Source organism: Tiliqua scincoides, chromosome 5 (assembly GCF_035046505.1).
Source record: "Tiliqua scincoides isolate rTilSci1 chromosome 5, rTilSci1.hap2, whole genome shotgun sequence".
NCBI lineage: Eukaryota > Metazoa > Chordata > Lepidosauria > Squamata > Scincidae > Tiliqua > Tiliqua scincoides.
The window spans coordinates 126,719,819-126,741,751 of NC_089825.1; the positions used below are offsets into that span (position 1 = coordinate 126,719,819).

At 49.3% G+C, this 21,933-nt stretch overlaps 1 protein-coding gene across 5 annotated transcripts in view; it reads left to right on the plus strand.

Moving 5' to 3' along the window:
* The window catches only part of CHD3 (chromodomain helicase DNA binding protein 3), a 57,914-nt gene that overhangs the window by 14,758 nt on the left and 21,223 nt on the right, over positions 1-21,933 (plus strand). For 3 of the 5 annotated variants that reach the window (XM_066631322.1, XM_066631323.1, XM_066631326.1), the window contains exons 5-18: positions 5,294-5,562; positions 7,521-7,651; positions 8,366-8,513; positions 9,041-9,216; positions 10,121-10,351; positions 10,546-10,749; positions 11,994-12,205; positions 14,027-14,158; positions 14,311-14,410; positions 14,686-14,877; positions 16,506-16,706; positions 17,298-17,435; positions 17,554-17,675; positions 21,459-21,632. In XM_066631322.1, coding sequence (XP_066487419.1) covers positions 5,294-5,562; positions 7,521-7,651; positions 8,366-8,513; positions 9,041-9,216; positions 10,121-10,351; positions 10,546-10,749; positions 11,994-12,205; positions 14,027-14,158; positions 14,311-14,410; positions 14,686-14,877; positions 16,506-16,706; positions 17,298-17,435; positions 17,554-17,675; positions 21,459-21,632 — 2,430 coding nt within the window. The remainder of the gene's footprint in view (positions 1-5,293; positions 5,563-7,520; positions 7,652-8,365; positions 8,514-9,040; positions 9,217-10,120; positions 10,352-10,545; positions 10,750-11,993; positions 12,206-14,026; positions 14,159-14,310; positions 14,411-14,685; positions 14,878-16,505; positions 16,707-17,297; positions 17,436-17,553; positions 17,676-21,458; positions 21,633-21,933) is intronic. The other 2 variants (XM_066631325.1, XM_066631324.1) reach the window with 2 other exon arrangements.

Genomic DNA, 21,933 nt, shown 5'->3' on the forward strand with positions numbered 1-21,933 from the left:
ACTAAAATAACGGATTGTGCTGTAATGGAAGGACACATAGAAAGTCGCCAAGCAAGGAGATTAGAATTCTGTGTGTGTGGTGAGAGTGCTGTATGTGAGGTGATTGCCTCTTTTTCTAAGTGTGTGGCCTTTTAGGCGCAAGCATTGGAACACCAAACTGCCCAGCATCAGCATCCACAGCTTGTCTTGCTGTGACTCAATCCAGGCGAGACTGAGCTCCTGTCAGCTACAAGGAAGGAGCCAGTGGCCTTGGCAGGCCATGCTGCTTCTCTCTGCGTTGGCTTGGCGGGCAGAGGCATGTTCCACCGCCAGCAACCCTCTGTGACCAATGGCAGACATCCTGCCTCGACGCTTGTGGGATCTGGAGGCCACCTGGGCCTCGCCAGTTTTAATCGCTTCAGTGATTTGTGCCAGGTGCTTGGGAGACAGGCTTGCCAGTGGGGCTTTAGGGGAGTAAACTGCTCTGCCTGACTCTAATTAGCTCTAAATTGTTTGGCACTTGCCTATACCTGAGGCAGTTTGCCTTCTTCCTCTGCTGCCTGAATCAGCCAAGGGCTCCCTTGAGACCAGCAAGGTGGAGCTCCTGATGGCAAGGCCCTTTGAAGCCCTTCTGTGTGCTCTTCATGGCTCCCAGTGGGCTTACAGCTCTTCTACTGTTCATTTGGAGCATGCTGTGTTCCTGGTATGCACTGCATAGTCGAGATTTCTGGAGGACTGTCTCAGTACTGTTGTATTGTGGTCTCTGCTGTAAGATTATCCTTCAGTGTACAGAGTGCTTCACTCTGCCTAGCACTCTGGAGTTATTCAGGCTGAGAGAGAATTACTAGTCAAGGCCATTCAGTGCCCTTCATGGTAGTGATCAAGTTTTGTACCTGGATCTTCCATGCATCTGAAACCAGCTATCTGTTCTTCTTGGCAGCACTGGAGCAATAATCCTGCCTGCTGCCCTGCACGTGGACTTGCTGGGTTCTGTCTTCCCCTAGTTAACTTGCACCTTGCAGTTCTTGTAGCTGTGTGAGGACACATGATGTGTCGCTAAGCCCCCTCCCTGCTGAATGGGTTGCATTGGAGCAGGAGCAAAAATGGTGTCCCTCTTCAAAATGAGGACTGAGGCTTGGTCTTGAGACACAGAACCCGTGTAGGAGACCAAATAACCAGAGCAATGGCAGAGAAAGACGCAGTTAACGTGGATATCTGAAATGGAGCAGTAGGGGCATGGCTTTGTCATGCAGCCCCAGCCTGCCTTCTGTTTTTTTCACTCCCTCCCTCCTCTTCAACTCCACTCTTTTTTTCCTCCTGTCTTGTTCTTGTTTTAAAATATTCTCTCGCTCTGTTCCCCCAAATGTATCCCCTTTTAATACTGCCATCCAAATTATGAATCGACATGGGTCAACCTTTCCTTGTTGTACATGTCTCAGCCCCTTTTGTCTTCTCACTCTTTCTCTCCCCCCCCCCCCCGTGCTTTTTCTCTCTCCGCACACACACGGCAGCAGACTGGCTGCTGGTTTATTTTGTGCAGGCCTGTCTTTGTCTTTGAGCTCCGCCTATTTCTGGAAAGCATTTTGAAATGAAATAAATGCAACTTCAGTGCAGGCATTTACCCTCCCCCGTTCCCTTTTAAAGTAAGCGCTCATATTTCTTTAATAGCACCCTTGAATAGTCTGCAGTGCATTATGGGTTGTGGTGACCATCAATAATTAAGAAGACAAATCCAGTCATCAAAATGAGATCATAACGCAGCTCTGCATTAGCAGCCTTTTTATTGGTTCAGTTCAGACAATCTTACAAACCATGGCCTGCAGGATTGGGAAAATGACATGAACTCTCTTTTCTCCTTTTCTCTTATCTGCCCTCACACACTGATTCCTTCCTCCATTTCTAAGCTGTTCTAACCACAGTTTGCTGCAACATCTGAATTGGGTAAACTGTAGCTCTGGCTAACCTCTAAACCATGTTTTGCAAACCTACTTCTTGTGGTTTTATTACATTTATATATTTTAGGCATTTCTGTCCTGCTTTTCTGTCCTAAAAATGACATTCATGGTGGCTTTACAGCAATATGCTAACTAAAAAGTTTGGTGTTAACCTTAACTACAGTTTGTCTGATGTGGATGTCATGGCAAACTACGATTAAAACAACCTGGAAAGGGAAGAAAGAGGAGGATGCAGAAGAAAGCTGTGTGTGAAGCTTGGTTTGTGTTGCCTGAACCAAGCCCATGACCAATCTAATGGTCTAAGCATTTAAAATGGTCGACCCTTGTGTGTTTTGACTTACTTCTGTAGCCATGACACCAAGACATTGTCTTGGTTGAGAGAAAAGTGAAGAAAACACACAGCCTATATATATAAGGTGACTTAGCAGAAGCAGGTAAAGGAATCTCTGGGAAAGGAAATGGTTCTGCTGGTCAGATATGAAGCAAGGTTACCTCTTTGCTTGAGGGGTTCTTAAATTGCTGGAAAGGAGCAGGACAGGAGACAGCTGCATACCTGAGGAATAAGCCATGTGAGTTGCTAGGAGATTTATGAGTCACTCTGTATCGATTAATATGAAGTTACTCCAAGCTGAAACCACAACTTTTACTCCTGGGTGACACCTCACTCTGCATACCTGGAATGGATCTGTGGTTCAGCTGTAGTGCTGTCATGAAGACCCAGAAAGCCTAAGGCTGACACTGTCGGACAGTTTAGGAAGCTAGAGTCCCTGCAGCTCTTTTCTTCCCCTCTTTGGGTTTGCACACACACACATGCACATGCTGTTCTGTGATCTTGCCATGCAAATGCAGAATTGCTGCACCTTTTTTTTTTTTCAAAGTTTCCAAATTTCTAGCCTTTCTGGCTATGATGCTGGACTTGGGAGTGTGTTAAATCTCAGGTGTGGGACAAGATGGGGGGGGGGGTCTTGAGTGCTGTTTCCAGTTCTGGGTCTTCAGTGCCTTGTGGACACACTTTCCTCTCTCCATGAACAGAAGCATCACTTAAACAAGCAAGTCTATTGAGGCTGAGCCATTAAGGTATGGTATTTTTCATTTGAAATGGCTTTACTGAGGTCTTTATTGTGCTTGTCCTGACAACCACACAGTGAAGTAGGCCATCCTCATTCCTGCCTTACAGGTAGGAAAACTAAGGCTTCTACAAATAGGCAGCAGGCCCTTGGCAGAGGTGGGTCTGGGACTGCCTGTTTTAGAAATGTGCCCCTGGAGAGTCATGTGCCTCACAGTCCTATCAGGCTGATAAGCGTTTATATTAATGCCCCCTTGGCGAAGAGGTGCAAGAGCAGGGAATGTCTGCCAGCCGAAATCCCAGAGGTCCCTGTAGACTCCAGCCCCAGCTGGGTCAGGCATCAGCCTGCTGGTCCCAATGCTGCTGTGTGTTGACAGCAGATGAAGTGCTGAGGCTGGCTGGGGGCAAGGGGATCAAGAAGACATAGCATCTGCAGTGGGGATTATTGCAGGTGATGGATGTCTTGTGCTCGAGGGCTCTTGGCTGGGGGGTGGGAGTGATGAAGCAGGAGGGGAGGTCAGGGAGCTATTGCCTCTGTTCCTGTCGTGCTACATCGTGCTTTGTTCACTGAGTGCTGTGTTTGTTGGATTAACGGAGCATTGGACTGTTCCAGTTTGGCAGTTCTTGTCTTCCCTGGAGATCGATAAGAGCTGAGTGGTGTAAGCAGCTGTAGCCCTCACTTTGCTGGGCTATGGGGTTAGCCCCACCGGGGCAGATTTCTATATAATGCTTTAGATTGTGGCATGGAACAAGCCTACTTCCTTGCTGGCCTGATTTTTCTTAGCTGGCAGGAGCTCGCCTTCCAGTTAGCTCTGTGTGAGTGGTACATTCATAAGAACATAAGAACAGCCCCACTGGATCAGGCCATAGGCCCATCTAGTCCAGCTTCCTGTATCTCACAGCGGCCCACCAAATGCCCCAGGGAGCACACCAGATAACAAGAGACCTCATCCTGGTGCCCTCCCTTGCATCTGGCATTCTGACATAACCCATTTCTAAAATCAGGAGGCTGCACATACACATCATGGCTTGTACCCCATAATGGATTTTTCCTCCAGAAACGTGTCCAATCCCCTTTTAAAGGCGTCTAGGGTAGACGCCAGCACCACATCCTGTGGCAAGGAGTTCCACAGACCGACCACACGCTGAGTAAAGAAATATTTTCTTTTGTCTGTCCTAACCCGCCCAACACTCAATTTTAGTGGATGTCCCCTGGTTCTGGTGTTATGTGAGAGTGTAAAGAGCATCTCCCTATCCACTCTGTCCATCCCCTGCATAATTTTGTATGTCTCAATCATGTCCCCCCTCAGGCGTCTTTTCAGGCCCAAAGTGGACTTTTCAGGCCCAAAGTGGACTGTTTTGAATTAGCTGCCCTGCATCCCAGGTCCATGGGGCCAGTTTTGAAATATTGCACTCCTATGCTGACTTTGGAAACATGGTGAGGTTACTGTTACTCAAGACCATTCTGAAGCACTCTTCCCTGGCATGCCAGAGTAAAAAGGGAGATGTGTCCGTTGCTGTCTTGAAACCAGCCGGATTCTCTCTCTCCCTGCATTGTGCAGAGGAGGCAACCTGAGACTATGTCACCTTTGATAGCTGGGTGCCTTCTCCAGTCTAAGTTTATTAAGGCCCAGTTGATGCAGTAGCTTTGGAGAATGGGATGGGGTGGAAGCTGGAATTGGCCAGGCTGGGCACTGGCTAAGACCCTCGCTCATCAGGGGTCCTGTCTGGCTGTGCTTACCCCTATGCCCTTAGTATCAGTGCCAGTGTTAACACCAATGTGCTGTTGAGGAGCAGGTGGGGACCACAGCAATCCTGACATCAGCACTGGGTGGAGAGCTGAGTTCAAGCACCTCCTGGTCTTCCTCTGGACATAGATTTCTGTAATGTGGTCCATGTGTATGTGCTGCACAGTTTCCCTATTCTGTCTTTGCTAATTTTGCCTCTGCTTAAAAAAGGTAAAATAAAAGTGCTTGTACAAATCATGAAAAATGGTACCAGGTCTTCTAGGTTTTGTGCTCTGCTTTGGACTGGAATAAGGGAAAGCAGAGGTTGGTGGGAAGGACTAAGGGGTGGTGAAGCTGCCATGGATTCTGGGTTCTCTGGGAGCTGTTTCTGATGTGCAAAGGGTTGTGGGACCAGGACTCCTTGGTTGTCCTTGAAGCGGATAATAAAAGTGAGAGCACAGGAGAGGACTGAAGGAGGGCATCCTCCTTTGATCCTTAAGAAACAGCGTGGAACTTGTGCATTGAGCCAAGAGGGTGTCACCTGCCTTTTGTTTCCCCCCTTTTAGACCTCTTATTGCCAAAAAGAATCCCAAGATTCCAATGTCCAAAATGATGACTATCATGGGAGCCAAATGGCGGGAGTTCAGTGCCAACAACCCCTTCAAAGGGTCAACAGCTGCTGTGGCCGCCGCCGCTGCTGCTGCCGCCGCCGCAGTGGCTGAGCAAGTATCAGCTGCAGTGTCAGCCGTCACCACTGCACCTGAGCCACCACCACCTCCACTGCAGCCACCTCCACCTGCTCCAATCCGTAAAGCCAAAACCAAAGAAGGCAAAGGTGAGTGCCAGGGTCTTCCTGGGAGGGGGTGGGGACATTGTGCAGGGGTGGATTAGACAAAGCTATTGGCTTGATGTGTCCAATTTTTGAAATAAGGCCAAATTTCAAAACTATGACATTTTCAACTTTGGAGAGTTGATGTCAGATCAAAGATGCTGCCTACCTGCTCTTAAGAACATAAGAACAGCCCCACCGGATCAGGCCATAGGCCCATCTAGTCCAGCTTCCTGTATCTCACAGCGGCCCAGCAAATGCCCCAGGGAGCACACCAGATAACAAGAGACCTCATCCTGGTGCCCTCCCTTGCATCTGGCATTCTGACATAACCCATTTCTAAAATCAGGAGGCTGCACATACACATCATGGCTTGTACTCCATAATGGATTTTTCCTCCAGAAACGTGTCCAATCCCCTTTTAAAGGCGTCTAGGGTAGACGCCAGCACCACATCCCGTGGCAAGGAGTTCCACAGACCGACCACACGCTGAGTAAAGAAATATTTTCTTTTGTCTGTCCTAACCCGCCCAACACTCAATTTTAGTGGATGTCCCCTGGTTCTGGTATTATGTGAGAGTGTAAAGAGCATCTCCCTATCCACTCTGTCCATTCCCTGCATAATTTTGTATGTCTCAATCATGTCCCCCCTCAGGCGTCTCTTTTCTAGGCTGAAGAGGCCCAAACGCCGTAGCCTTTCCTCATAAGGAAGGTGCCCCAGCCCCGTAATCATCTTAGTGGCTCTCTTTTGCACCTTTTCCATTTCCACTATGTCTTTTTTGAGATGCGGCGACCGGAACTGGACACAATACTCCAGGTGTGGCCTTACCATAGATTTGTACAACGGCATCATAATACTAGCCGTTTTGTTCTCAATACCCTTCCTAATGATCCCAACCATAGAACTGGCCTTCTTCACTGCCGCCGCACATTGGGTCGACACTTTCATCGACCTGTCCACCACCACGCCAAGATCTCTCTCCTGATCTGTCACAGACAGCTCAGAACCCATCAGCCTATATCTAAAGTTTTGATTTTTTGCCCCAATGTGCATGACTTTACACTTACTGACATTGAAGCGCATCTGCCATTTTGCTGCCCATTCTGCCAGTCTGGAGAGATCCTTCTGGAGCTCCTCACAATCACTTCTGGTCTTCACCACTCGGAAAAGTTTGGTGTCACCTGCAAACTTAGCCACTTCACTGCTCACCCCTGTCTCCAGGTCATTTATGAAGAGGTTGAAAAGCACTGGTCCCAGGACAGATCCTTGGGGCACACCGCTTTTCACCTCTCTCCATTGTGAAAATTGCCCATTGACACCCATTCTCTGCTTCCTGGCCTCCAACCAGTTCTCAATCCACGAGAGGACCTGTCCTCTAATTCCCTGACTGTGGAGTTTTTTCAGTAGCCTTTGGTGAGGGACCGTGTCAAGCGCCTTCTGAAACCCTCTTAGGGTTCCTTGGGAAGGGAGCAGCTTAAGCCAAGGGGCTCCAGAGCCAGAACTTAGGATCTTGTCTTTGTAGCAATGGCACTAGAAACTGGGCCTCCAGGTTTCTCTCAGAATGGAGGAAGGAACATCGGGGGGTTCTGGTGGTCAGGACATCTGATTTCTCCATTAGACCTTCCCCCAGGACTCCCAACTTACTATATCTTTTCCCAGAGGACTTTCTGACTTCCATAACATTCCCCCATTGTGATCTTACTACTTCCTAAGAGAAGTGGAGCACTGTGGATTGGAGCAGAGGGGACTTAACAGCCAGGACTGCTTGTGTTCTTGGGGAGGAGGAACGGCATCTGGTTGGAGATGTAGTACTCTTGGGATCCCTTTCCAGGGCCTGCCACCCACTTGTGGCTTTGCAGCTCCTAGAAGCCCACCTCCTTGCCCAGGTGTGACATCGAACCCACAGACCAACGGTGGAATGCAAAGTGTGATGGGCACCCTTTATTTCATTTGCTCTACAAAAGGTCCTGGACACAAGAAACGGAGCAAGAGCCCTCGCGTCCCCGAGATGAAGAGGAAGATGAAGGGGAAGAAGATGGCACCTCTGAAGATCAAGCTAGGCATGATTGGCGGCAAGCGCAAAAAGAGCAGCTCAGTAAGGCCACTCTTTGGTGGTGTGTGTGTGTGTGTGTGTGTGTTGATTGTTGTGGGGATGAAGAGCTGGCAGAGCATTTTCTGGACAGATAGGCAAGGCTGAGTACTCTGCAGCTTGAGACAAGAAAAGAAAGACCTCACAGTTTGGTGCCAAAAGAAGCTAATTTCTGTGACCTGTTTATGTTATGGAGATTAGGCTCATTTGCATCCTGTTGCCTTTTTTTTGCTGTCTGGTTGTGCTTCTGCTTGTAATGAAAAGAAGCAAAGTCTGGCCCTCTGGCGATCCTCTTGAGCCACCCCTCTGGTGACTTGATCAGATGTGGTGTTGCCAGAGCCAGGAGATGTGCAGATTTCTCCTGGACTGTGGCAGTGAACGAGGCTTGACTCTGGGTTGCATGGCATGACTGTGGAAGTGTTTGTTTATTACATTATCCCCACCTTCTCTCTCTCCCACTCTTGCTCCCCTCCCCTCATCCTTTGCCTTTTAACTTGAAACTGTGTCTCCTGTGTTACATGACACTAAATCCCCCCCCAGCCATAAATGAGCAGGACTGGGGCTGGCAAGTCACCCCCTCTTCTTCCTACTGCTTTATTTTGGGGCAGATGCTAAGTCCAGGTGCCAGGCCCCTCCTCACATGCACCCCCCTCACATCCCCCTTCCTTTCTGCCTCTGTATGGGCTTTTCCTAATGGAGGGCTGCTCCGGTTATGTACAGCATTTGTTTCAGAGTGACGAGTTGGGTGAGCTGGAAGAGGAATCGGACCTCGACAATTCCAGCGTTCACAGCTCCTCGGTGCGCTCAGACAGTTCAGGAAGAGTCAAGAAACTGAAGCGGGGCAGACCTGGCCGGAAAAAGAAGAAAGGTGAGACTGTGGCAGGGGTCACAAATGCAGCCTCCTTTTCTGATGCCTGGACAGTCCTTGTGAAGCTGTTGTCCTGCTGGCATTCCCTGTGGACTGGTGGAAGAAGCCAGGGTTCCCTGCCAGCAGGCACCTTAGGTTTGCAGGGAAATGTGTGCCGTAAGTTAGGAGGATGGCCGTGTTAGTACTTATCTTGGGATAATGTGAAAGAGTGGCAAGACTGGAGCTTCTGGCTTTATTTTTTCCCTTGACCACCCTTCCTTGTGTAAAGCATTCAGAGGCTGCAGTGATTGAAGGCGGAGCAGTGCTTGTGATTAATAATCACATGACAATGCCTCAGTTATGGCTCCTCTTTGGGATGGGTGGTAGAGCAATTTGAATAATACCCATTGGTTTGTAAGGGATGGGGCTGATGGCTCCCAGTCCTTAGACTTGCCTTGACTCAGATAAGGAAGTCAGCTGCATGTGGCTCAGGCTTAGGGAAGTGCGCTCATGCCATTCTGCTTTCTCTCCGCTTCCCGGCCGGGCAGTTGCTGGTGAAGAAGAGGCGGACGGCTACGAGACAGACCACCAAGACTACTGTGAGGTGTGTCAGCAGGGCGGGGAGATCATCCTCTGCGACTCATGTCCCAGAGCTTATCACCTGGTGTGCCTGGATCCGGAGCTAGACAAGGCCCCCGAGGGCAAGTGGAGCTGCCCCCACTGTGTAAGCTTCTGACCTTTCTTCCTTGTTCTCTGCACACTAGCACCTCCCACCTGCTGTCTCGCCCACTTCTGGGGAAGGAGCTAGCCAGCTATAGCCCTTGCTCTGGTGTAAGTCTAGCTGCCATTCCTGCCTAGGGCCCAGAATTCTGTTCTTAAAACAGGACAAAATCCAAAATTTCACAATTAAAAAAATTCAGATTCTGCAGCTGGAATCAATTATGCAAAAATAATAGATTTGCATCTACAAATTCACGTGGTTCTAACTTTGAAACAGATTTTTGTTTGCTTCTTTTAAGGTAGTGCTTGGGTTAGGGATGATGGAAGAGAGGGACATTGGGGGGTGCTGTGTGCATAGGGACAAGGGGACAGGGGCTGGGGTTTAACATAGGGACCGCATTACAAGGAGACCCCTGCTGGGTCAGTCTAGAGACCTGTCTGGTCCAGCATCTTGCTTCCCACTGTGGCCAACTGGATACCACGTGGTTTCCAAACATTTTAAACCCCTGCTTATTCCTGTATTGCTTTGGGGGACTATTAAGAGTCAGTTTTTCATCAAGTGAAGGTGGAGAGTCTTGCCATCCTGATGCTATACCTAGGAACCAGGCTCTGCAAGCATCTGGATCTTTCTGAGATTCCAAAATGTAATTCTGGAGAGTACCTTGGACCCCCCTGAATGTTAAGCGTCCTTTTAAGACTATGACCAGCGCATGACTTGTTTTCCTTTGCTGAGAATTCAAGTTGGGAAAAGTGGACTCCCAAACGTTGGAAATGCATCAGTGTTTTATTGCAAGATAGGCTTTAGCTTCTGTTGTAACATCCATGCGCTTATAGCCACATGGTCCATATCTCATAATCCAGCTCTCTTTTTCTCTTTGGTTGTGTTATGTCATGTCCCTGGTCTGCAGGAGAAGGAAGGGGTGCAGTGGGAGCCAAAGGAGGAAGATGACGAGTATGAAGGGGAGCTGGATGATGGCGAGAAGGAGGAGGAGGATGATCACATGGAGTACTGCCGCGTCTGTAAGGACGGGGGCGAGCTCTTGTGTTGCGACGCTTGCATCTCCTCCTACCATATCCACTGCCTCAACCCACCACTTCCTGAGATCCCCAATGGGGAATGGTTGTGTCCCCGCTGCACGGTGAGGGTGCTGAGAAGAAGGGGTGTGGTGGTGGTAGTGCTCCCCTTGAGAGCAAGGGGAGGTATGGTCAAGAGAGGGCAAGAGAAGGGAGGGCATCTCCACTGACAGTGAGGCTTACTGATCTCATAAAGGGCACCCTGTTTTAGTGACCTGTTGCTTCCTGCATGTCTGACGCCCCTCTTTCCTCTTCTCAGTGCCCCATGCTGAAGGGCCGTGTGCAGAAGATCCTGCACTGGCGATGGGGGGAGCCACCGACGCCAGTTGCTGCTGCCCTCCCACCTGAAGCAAATTCAGATGACCCACCGCCCAAGGCCCTGCAGGGGCGTTCTGAACGTGAATTCTTTGTCAAGTGGGTTGGCCTGTCCTATTGGCACTGCTCGTGGATAAAGGAATTGCAGGTACAGTGGTTGAGGAAAGTTGAGTGATGATAGAAGGGGGTCACGGTTCTGCCCTTGAAAGGTCTGTGCTAAAAAGCCCTGGTCTCTCGTGACCTTGCAGGACCCAAGAGTGAGTTTGGTTGTTTGGTTTGGGTTGCAGGATTCTTTTGCCACCAGCGCACCACAGAGTTTGGAATGTTTGGGCTGGGCTGTGGAGGACCTTCAAATACTATCTAGCACAGTCATTCTCACACATTTAGCTCCGGGACCCGACTTTTTAGAATGAGAATCTGTCAGGACCCACCGGATGTGATGTCATGACTGGAAGTGACATCATCGAGCAGGAAAATATTTAGCAATCCTAGGCTGCAATCCTACCCACACTTACCCAGGAGTAAATCCCATTGACTGTCATTGTTAAAAGCATATATATAGCAGCCTGTTAAAAGTACAGATGTGTAACATTTCCCAAAATGCAGTCACATCCCATGGTAGCATCAAGTCTAATATATTAAAAATAAAATATTGAAATGAATGGGAACCCACCTGAAATTGGCTCATGACCCACCTAGTGGGTCCAGATCCATAGTTTGAGAAACACTGATCTAGCATGTCTGTGGACAGCTTCAATGTTCGCCTCTCTGTTCCCTAGCACAAGTCACTTACTAAGCCAGTGTTCCTGCCACTGAGTTGGGCTTGCTCATTCCTCCCTTCTGCCTGAAGAGCTGTTGCACCCTATGTACCTACTGGTCACAGAGGCTGCCAGCCCCCCAACCCTGGCTGCTTAGTTCTGCGATGCACAAAGTCAGAAAAAAGCTGAAGCCTTGGCAGCTGCTGTGAGCTACAAGAAGAGGGGGTGGGACAGTGATGAGGAGGAAAAGGTGTCAAGGCTCAATGGCTCTGATGTCGCTCACAGGCCCCTTTGAAGAGGGGTGACAGCTCCAGTCACAGGACTGGGGAAGGCATCCATTTGATGCCTTGGAGAGGCAGTGTCAGCCAGAGGAAACAGGTGCCAATACCCTGGCTCCATACACAGCAAGTTGGATTTGCAGAATGGGGGAAACTCTCTAGAGAATAGGTTTGTCCACAGACAGAATCCCAACCATTGTGTCTCATCTACAGACTCTGAGCACAAGTGTCCTTGTGGTGAGCACCCTTATGGTATGTGACTGGGCCACATCTGAACCAGATGTGCTGTTGCTGCTCTTTACTTACAGTGGGTCTTTTCTCTCTTCTGTTCCTTTTTCTGCCTCCCGCAATCCCAGCTTGAGATCTTCCACCTAGTGATGTATAGAAATTACCAACGAAAGAATGACATGGATGAGCCCCCACTCCTTGACTATGGCTCTGGTGATGATGATGGCAAAAGTGAGAAGAGGAAAAACAAGGATCCTCTCTATGCTGAGATGGAAGAGAAGTACTACCGTTATGGTATCAAGCCAGACTGGATGACCATCCATCGCGTTATAAACCACAGGTCAGTTATGGTAGGGTCAGGTGGAAGTGGTGCAACACTTGCCATCTGTGCCAGTGATACCCCAGCCCTTTGTCAGTGTGTTTTTAGGCTTGGGGTGATCTAGACAACCTTGGGAGACTTTTTCGATGCAGCCATTATTGGCAGAGATTGTATCACTGTCTGCTAATAGAGCTAGCATTGCTTTGCAAAGTAGGACAGATCCTTGCCCAGGGACTTGGATAATTCAACACAGTTCCCTGCCCCAACGAGCATGCAATCTAAAATTCAAGTTGGGAGATAGCAGAACAAAGTGAGGAAATGCAGATGGAGCAAATGGAGCAGATGCGCATTTGCTTCCATTATCCATTTTTGCCTTGGTTACAAGAGTTGATGGTACCAAAGAGTTCATGAGAAAAGGTGTACTTTGAGGAGGAATTTCATTAGGGAAGGCAGGTGGCTCTATGGGAGTGAGTTCGGGAGTAAGGAGCAGGAAAGAATAACAAGTGCTGGTGGGCCCACCTAAGGGGCATAAAAGGAGGGGCAGGGGTCTGCAACATGACACATGCCACCCACCAGATTCCTGGGAATTTCAGCCTTCTTTTAAAAGAAGATAAAGTTTTTAGTCTTTTTTGGCTATAGCGAATCATCCACATGGATTTGAACATCATTTTCATGTGCTCCTCCTAGAAGCTTTTCTCCTGACTTATAATCAGTCAATGGCTGTGACACTCCTGCGCCCTCCATTCTGTGCAATACGAGGGGGCTTTCTGGATGAGAGACACCTTGGCTGAGAGGAGGAGGGCTGACCGAGGGGCACTTCCTGCTTTCTGCTGAAGCCACTCTCTTTCCTTTCTCCCTTGGTGTGCTGTTTTGAAGCAGAGCAGAGTAAGGATGTTGAAATGGACAGATGATGAAGTGTTCTGCCTCTCTCTCTTTTATCATGTATTAGGGGTTAGAGGAGAGAGGCAGAACTGCCAGGAAGACCTTGGTGACTGGAGTGTTTCATTGTTGAGACCTATGACACTCTTGACAAGTGCCCCCCCCCCCGAGGTATATTGACTCACTCCCTGAAAAGAGCTGCCATTTTGCCTCTTATTAGATTAAGGTGAGGAAGCATGGAAAGTAGCGGCTACACACACACACACACACACACACCCTTCACACTAAGCACTTGAATATCTCTGCATACACTGTGACAGCTTTTGGCTGAAGGGTCCTTCAGTGTGTATGCTTCACTCTGAGTGCAATTTTCTTTCCATCCCTGGTAGAGTGTGGAGCTGCTCAGATTTACCCCACTGTCTGGATCACTGGTTGGTGCCAAGTAGAGAGAAGGGAGAATTTTCCTGACCTGTGAATTCTCCTTCAGTTTGCTCCTTGGCCACTGTTGCTGGTGGAATGAGCCTCTTGAGGTACAGTGTTGGAGCTAGAGTGTTTTTTGTAAAGACTACTGCAAGGGCAGAAACCTCCTGCTTAGGAGGAAGGGGAGAGGCCTCCTTGTCCAGCCTGCTTTGCCTTGACTGTCTTTTTTCCTCATGGAGTCCTGCCTCTTATTTGGTAGTGGAGAGCAACCCACTGATCACCTCCTGTCTGGTGAATAAGTGGGAGGAGGATTCCCAGGTAAGGAAAAAGAAATGTCTAGTTACATTTTGAAAGACTGCCTAGGTCTTTCTTCTCTTCACTTGGTGAAGTCCAGCCTTTGTGGCCAGTATTGACTTGTTGCCACCAGCTGCCATTCTGCAGCCATGCTGAGCTCACTGATAGTGGAAGAGAGCAAGCCAGACTTGTATGTGTGTCTTCTTTCTGCTCTTCTTTTCCTTTGCCTAATGTATTTCCTGCATGCAGCATTGACAAAAAGGGCAACTACCACTACCTGGTAAAGTGGCGTGATCTTTCCTATGACCAGTCTACGTGGGAGGAAGATGAGATGCTAATTCCTGACTTTGAGTACCACAAGCAGGCCTATTGGTTCCACAGGTAAGAAGTCATGCTCCAGCCTTGACATGGTGGTGAGAGCAAGAAAAAACGAGGTCCTGAGTGGGCCAGGAGATGGCCTGTCTGGACCTTGCTAGTAGCCCCCAAGGTTCTTGGGTGGGGCATGAAGGAAGTCTCCCCCTCTTTTTCTTTAGAGAGCTGATTATGGGTGAAGACCCTGCCCAGCCAAGGAAGTACAAGAAGAAGAAGAAGGAGCTAACATCAGAGGATCCTCCAAACTCTCCCACTAATGATGTGAGTTCTGGGATGTGATGTGAATTCTGGGAGAGTGACTAGTAGAGGGGTGACCCTGAAGCCTTGGTGGCAAGTACTTGGTATTGCAGGGCAGTGGGGGAGAAGCTTTGTGTATCTGGGGAGAGCTGGAGGGTGGCTGGAAGCAGGGCTCTGTGTGGCTTGGCAGAACTGCATTTTCAGTATGGTGGAAGAGGTGGCAGGGAGGGAGCCAGCCTCTCTTCTGCATGTGGCAGGTGCCTCAAGGGTTCTTGGCTTCATCTCTCTGCTCATTGCAGCCAACAGTGAAATACGAGAGCCAACCACGCTTCATCACCGCCACTGGAGGTACGCTGCATATGTACCAGCTGGAAGGCCTCAACTGGCTGCGGTTCTCCTGGGCCCAGAGCACGGACACCATCCTGGCTGACGAGATGGGCCTTGGCAAGACCATCCAGACCATTGTCTTTCTGTACTCGCTGTACAGGGAGGTGGGTTGAGGGCAGAACTGCTGGGCTTAGATGTGTTTGCCCACTTTCGTGGCAGGACTTTTCTTGGTAGAGTACAGTAGGGGTCTGTCTATCCCCTACCCCTTGGTAGGGGTCAGACTATCCTTGCTGGGCATTTTGCAAAATTGGACTCTGTTTCCGCCTGCTCACCCCTGACCTTGGGCTTCCTGTTCCTTGTATGCCATTGTGTGGCCTTCCCTTGTGCTCCAGTGGTACTTTGCTGTGGGGCTTCCAGGCCAGTTTTCTGACCTGATCAGACTATTCTTCCCTCCCACCCATCCTGACACTCAGTTCTCCAGTATGGTGAGAAATAACAGGTTTCCTATTCAAGGGCTCAGTGTAAATGAAGCAGCATAGAGGGAGAAAATCCATTTTTCTGAAATGCCTTGCACTTCTCCAAGACCCTTTCTCTCCCTCCATAAAGGGAGCCAGCAAGCTGTTGCCCAGCCCATGTGCTCCCAGTCTCTGTGGCTTAGATCCAAGATATTTCAAGGCTGTCAGCTCCCATGTGAACCAGCCCATGTGAACTGTGGAATTCCTCGTCTAGCCTCTTTGATCTCCCAGGCCTGTCACCTTTGGGCTTCTAGTCGTCTGAGTTTTCTGCTGCTGTTTTCTTTCTGGAGGAACCTCTTTGCCTGCATGAGTGAGACCCAGAGAGACCTTTCACCTTCTTCCTGGCTCCCCAGTTCGCTTATCTGTTTCAGTAGCTTCCACCCTGACCTCCTCTCGGCAGCCTTCCAGGGAGTGCTTGTTTTGCCAGTGAGCCCTGCTGAACTGCTGGAGCTACAGGCTCTTCCACAGGTCCCTACTGAAACCGAGCAGCTGCTAGCTTCCAGCTGAGTGACTGTCTGCTCCAGCTGCTGATTACACAGCAAGAGATGACCAGGCCTTACTGGGTTGCCCCAGGTTCCTCCTCCTGAAAATCTGCTTCAGGAACTCTGGCTGTGCTCAGTCCACCATTGTGGGAATAAAGGTCCACATTTGCTCCACGGGAGCCTCACACCTTATCCTAGAGCAGCATTGCACCTTCAGATCTCTTCAGGAAATATGGAATGTCAACTAGCCTGCGTGTGTCTGGGGAACCCATGTGGTCCAGTTTTCCAGATGTAAGCACACATTTGTGCAATTGCTGTGGGAGACTTTGTGATGCTGGAGTGTTCCCCAGCACTCGTCATGGGCAGAGCTGTCCCAAGTCCTGCCTACCTGACGCAGATCTGTGTGTTGCTTCGGTCAGGACACTGCTGGTGCCTCATAGCTGTTTGGTAGCAAGAATGCGTCAGCCCCAGGCAAAGGGCCCTTCTGTGAACAGCTGTTATTTCTGTACGAACAGCTGCTGTGGCTGGCTGTGTGTCAGTGATCCCGGCAGAGCCACAGGAGAACCTTGTTCATTCTGGCAGCCAGTGATTTTATGAATGGATTTCTCTCTGCCTGGCTTAACCCCTGGGAGCCAAGAGCAAAGCATTTGAAAATCACCACATCAGACTGAGTCATGGTTAGGAGTCGCTGATGGCCTGTTTGGCTCCCAGACAGCAGAAGGGAAAGCCTATTCTGGGTCATGAATGACATGAAATATCTTCTGATCCTCTCTCCTTCTTAACCCCTCCCTGCAGGGTCACACCAAGGGACCTTTCCTGGTCAGTGCACCGCTCTCCACCATCATCAACTGGGAGCGGGAATTCCAGATGTGGGCACCCAATTTTTATGTGGTGACCTACACAGGAGACAAGGACAGCCGCTCCATTATTCGTGAGAATGAATTTTCATTTGAGGACAATGCCATGAAGGGCGGGAAGAAGGCATTCAAGATGAAGGCAAGTGCAAATCTCCCTGCTAGGCAGCAGCAGCAGGTGTCCTCTGGAGTCTGCGACAGAGCTCACCTTGACTGTTATACATATCTTACTGGCCTTTGACCTTTGAGTTGAAGGGCAGCTTTTTAACCCCTATGCCCCAGATGCCTGCCATGTGCCCTTGCCCACTTGCTTAAAATGCAGAGGAACTCAATTGTTTTCCTCACCAAGGAGGGAGGACTGTGCTCAGTGGTGCCATGTGAGAGAACCTCATTTTGTTTCTGTGTCATAGAGAAGAATCTGTCCTCCTCAATGGGATGGACATGCAGGCAATTTGGGCAAAGGTGAAACATGCCCTACTCTGGTATTTCCTAAAACAGTTAGGGAGTCGGGCTGTGTACTCCCCTTTCCTCTCTGAGAGAACAGTGCAGGAGTTAAATTGAATTACAGACTTATAAGATGGAGTGCCTGAATGTGGGTTCCATTTCAGATTTGATCCTTTTCTTAAGAGGAGGCATCTTGCATATGGTGGGAGGAGGAGATGCACTTGTCCTGTACTGGATCGTGAGGATAATGGTGGCTACATCTTGTTGTTCTTTTGTTATTTGCTTTCAGAGGGAAGCTCAGGTGAAGTTTCATGTCCTCCTAACCTCTTATGAACTGGTCACCATTGACCAGGCTGCCTTGGCATCCATTCGATGGGCCTGTCTTGTTGTGGATGAAGCTCACCGGCTCAAAAACAACCAGTCCAAGGTGAGGCAAACCTGTTGACATGAAGGGTGGGTTGTTCAGGGGAGTGGGGGTCTCCTGCTCTTTGCATAAGAGTTTGAGTTGTGTGCCCACCTAATGTCTTTGCCACTCTTGGTTTCAGTTTTTTAGGGTGTTAAACGGTTACAAGATTGACCACAAGCTGCTACTCACAGGGACCCCCTTGCAAAACAACCTGGAAGAACTCTTTCATCTGCTGAATTTCCTCACTCCAGAGAGATTCAAGTACGGTCAGCTATCCCATGCTTCCTTCCCCCTTGCTATATGTACAAGTCGGGTCAGCATAGGACCAGCAGTGCCTGTTGTCTTCCTGTTTGTGGTAGTTTCTGTTTTCAGCTCTGCCTTCCCTGGCAGCCTTCTCATCTCATGTCTCTGATTCAATCTTTCCTCCAGTGAGACTTCTGTAGAGTAGAGGGGCTGTCCCTGCCCCCCCTCTAGTTGCTCTTAAACACAGATGGCCTTTGGGTGACCCCAGTCTTTTCAGGTAGTCAGAGATCCAAGAAGGGGTTGGTGCACCAGTTGCCATCAGAAGGCTTGCCGGCATGTGAAAGAGCAGGGCAAGTTCTCTAGGCAAGCATTACCTTCAGATTTCGTTATAGTCAGCTGATCTTCCTTACATCAGAAGGCCCATGGCTTCCTTAATAATCCTGAAATGTGAAAGAACACACAGAGAGGCAACTCTAGAATGTCCATTATCCTGGAGAGACTGAGGAGAAAAGCAGAATAGAGATTCTTCCCTGTCCCCCCGCCCTGGGCATTTGATAGTGTATCTTTGAAAGGATGTCTCCCTCTGCTGGCCAGACTTGCACACCACCAGCACCACTCTGGCTAATGTTTGTTTTTATCAGAGCACGTGGTGACCCTGTGGAAAGAGATCTAGTAGAGGGTCCTGTCCATCAGTGGATGGAGGCAGGACTGGTAGAAACTTCAGATTTCCAGTGAGAAGTGTTTTTGATTTGCCTATACTGAGGAAGCTCAACTTCCATGCTTTTAAACTAAATTTTCTTTCCCCCCCTCACTGATTTAGCTAGTTGGTCAAGATAAGTTTGGTTTTGGGGTGTCTTTCATCAGACTCCAGCGAAGCAACTTCAGGGCAGGGCAACTTCAAGTTGTCCAGTGTAACCACTGTAGGTGTAGTTCCCACAGGTGAGGGCACAAGGATGCTTGATGGAGTGAAGCATTGACCTTCCCTGCTCAGTCCGGTGCCTGTTTTGTCCTTTTCCTTCAGTGGCTTTCCCAAGCACATGTTCCCAGCAGATTTCCACACAGCTTCCTCACTGTTCCAGGAGTGAAGCTATCAGCCACTTGCCAATTCCTTTTCCTCCCCATAATTAAATCCAGTACAGCCCTGCATGTCCATGGGTGCCTGGAGTCTTGTTTGGCTTCTTATTCTCCCAGCGAGACATGCGATTCAAATGCAAGGCCCCCCGGCCTTGGAATTTGTGATTTCTGGTTAACAATTTTAGAAAATTTTGGCAGAGCATTTGACGAGCTCCAGTTGTCAGACATCTTCCCCAAATTCACAAATACGTTGCTTAGAATTCATAAAATTTGTAATCATTTGTGGTTGAGATGGTTATTTAGATCATGATTTTTAATACTGTATATTACTGTAACTGAAGCTAGCAACATTGCTTTCTTCTTCCTCCCATTTGGCTTCCCCTGTGCAATCAATTGTAATTTCATGCTTTTATATAGAGAAGAAAACTTAGTCCCCAATCCTATCTTCATCAGAGCTAATGCAGTCATGCCGAAAAGGTGCACGCTGCATCCTGGGAGGGGGGCAATTGGAGAGCCTGCAGGAGGCAGTGTTGGGAAAATCCAGTGGGGCTTGACTCAAGTTGCCAAGTCACCGCCCCCATGACTTGACTCAAAAAAGAGGGGCACTATCGGGGGCACTTTCTGAGTCACCCTTTAGTGACTCTAATGGACTCAAGTTGACCCCTCTTAAAAAGCCTGCCGTGGAAAAAACGGGGCTGCTGCTGGGGAGAGTGTGTGTGTGTGTGTGTGTGTGTGTGTGTGTGTCTTGGAGTTCCCTTTACTCACTCCCCTGATGTCCCCGCCGAGCTGGGACTGCGAGAAAGCAAGCAGCAAGGAGGGTCACAAGTAGAAGCTAGGAGGTTTATCAGGATGACCTGATCCTTGCAGCTCAACTCAGAAGTAGTTCCTCTTTAGCTGCTCATTCAGTGAGGGTCTCCCTCCCTCACAAGTAACAACAGAGCCATGCCTACAAAGCGTGATTGCCATGAGCGCCTCCCTTGCCTCCTCTTTCTCCCTGGGCTGAGTCGCCCCCTTTAAAAGCCAGCCATGTGAAAAACAGGACTACTGCCAGGCTCTGTGTGTGTGTGTGTGAGTTCTCTTTAACTACTTCCCTGCTGCCGCATCCCACCTGTAAACAGGAGTGGGAGGGACTGAGTGAGAGCCAGGACAGAAGTGGTGAGAGGGAGGAGAGTCACACGCAGCAGCTGGGAGGCTTACCAGGACGACCCAATCCTTGCAGCTCTACTCAGAAGCAGATGTTCTTTAGCCACTCATTCAATGAGGCTTCCCCCTCCCCTGCTCCTCCATCTGGCCTCCCTCAGTCAATAGAAATATGAGAATGCCGATCCTTTGTCCAATGATCATCCAATTCCCTATCAGAGATGGGAAAACAGAACCCAGTCCCGCCTCCCCCTCCTGTTCACATTAAGCCTTTCCTGCCTCCTGGTTGGAACTCTCTGCTGCTCGCCGTCGGGATGCTTGCCCCACAAGGTTTTCCATGTGGTGAAAACAGTAAGCAAGCACCCCCAGACACAGGCAGATTCAAGTCAACACACATGGGGACAAGTGCTGAGTTGGGGGGCCCTGACTCAAGTCTTTTTCAGAGTCTTCCATGCGTGCGACTCACGAGTCGCCAGGTCACCCAAAATCATGCATTTTTGCAACTTGAATCCAAGTTACTGACTTGAGTTTCCAAAACTGGCAGGAGATAAGTAAAAACATTTTGTACTGACTTCCTGATAGGCTGCCTGATTGCCAGTGGGTCTCCTTAGACATACACCACCTATTTCGATGGTATATGTCAGAGGAGAGAGGGAGGGAGGTTTGAGAAATGGAGGCGATAAGATCCAGTGTCCATCTTTGCTGCTAGATCCACCCCTCCTGCTTCCTTCCTGCTCTCAGTTCCTTTCCCTGCCCAGAAATGCCACTGCCAGGATGGTGGCCTTGCCACTAGCCCATGCATGCAGCTGCCAGCAACTGCCCTGGTGGTCTCATTACACTCACCAGCAGCATTGGTAAGCATGACAGGATCCAAGCACTTCCGCTGGCAGAATGCGAATTCCTCCAGCAGTGCCTCAGTGATAGTATTATGCTATTGCAGCAGTATGAAATTAGAAGGTTGAGGTCCTGCCAATGATGCCCTTCTGTTGCCAGATCAGGAGGCAACAACCCAACCTTCTGTTGGGCAGGAGGTCTGGTCTAGAGGGTAGAGCCTCCATTTGCCTGAAGATTAACATCCACAAGGTCGCCAGTTCGAGGCCACCGGCACCGTGCGACCTTGAAGCAGCCGGCAAGCTGCAGCTGAGCTGTTCCATCTGCTCGGAGCGTGGGAGGATGGAGGCCAGAATGTTAAACCAGATCGGAGTGTAACATCTTGAATGTGGTGGTTCTTGAAAGAGAGAACCTTCTTTCAATTTGTAAAAATCCCTGCGTGGATTTAATAAGCCTGCCTGTGTAAACCGCCTTGAATAAAGTCTTGAATAAAGACCAAGAAAGGCGGTATATAAATACTGTATAATATTATATTATATATTATTTATCACAAAGCCATGGTGTCCTTTGGGCTGGAGCCTTGCAGTGCAGCTCCTTTCCTGTAACTCCTCATTCAAACAGTATTGGCTAAACTCAGAAGTCTCCCCCCCCCCCACCCAATCCATTTTCTGCCTGGGGCATGTATTGCACAGGCATCTGTGTGTCTGAAATGGCCCCCAGGAGCAAACAGAGCCATTGCTCCATCTCCTTCTTCAGCAACCTGGAAGGCTTCCTGGAGGAGTTTGCAGACATATCCAAGGAAGACCAGATCAAGAAGCTTCATGACCTCCTGGGTCCACACATGTTGCGTCGCCTCAAGGCTGATGTCTTCAAGAACATGCCAGCCAAGACAGAGCTCATTGTCCGGGTGGAGCTGAGCCCCATGCAAAAGTATGTGTGGGACTGGCTGGGGGGCTGGGGCAAGAAGCAGCACTGGCAGAGCTTGTGTTGTCTCCTAGTGTAGTATTACAGGTGGGAGGAACCAAGGAAGGAGGAGGTCAGAGAGGGAGGCAGAAGAGAGCTCTCTAGATGCAGAATTCCTGGCCTCTTCCTCCAGATTTGGGGGGGTTTGCTCACTTTCATTTTTGTTTTGGTATGTTTACATACAAAGTATTAAAAATGAACAGTAGTTAAAAAGTTGTCTCTCTTCACACTAACTGTTAGGTATAACTGGGTGGATGCTAACTGTAAT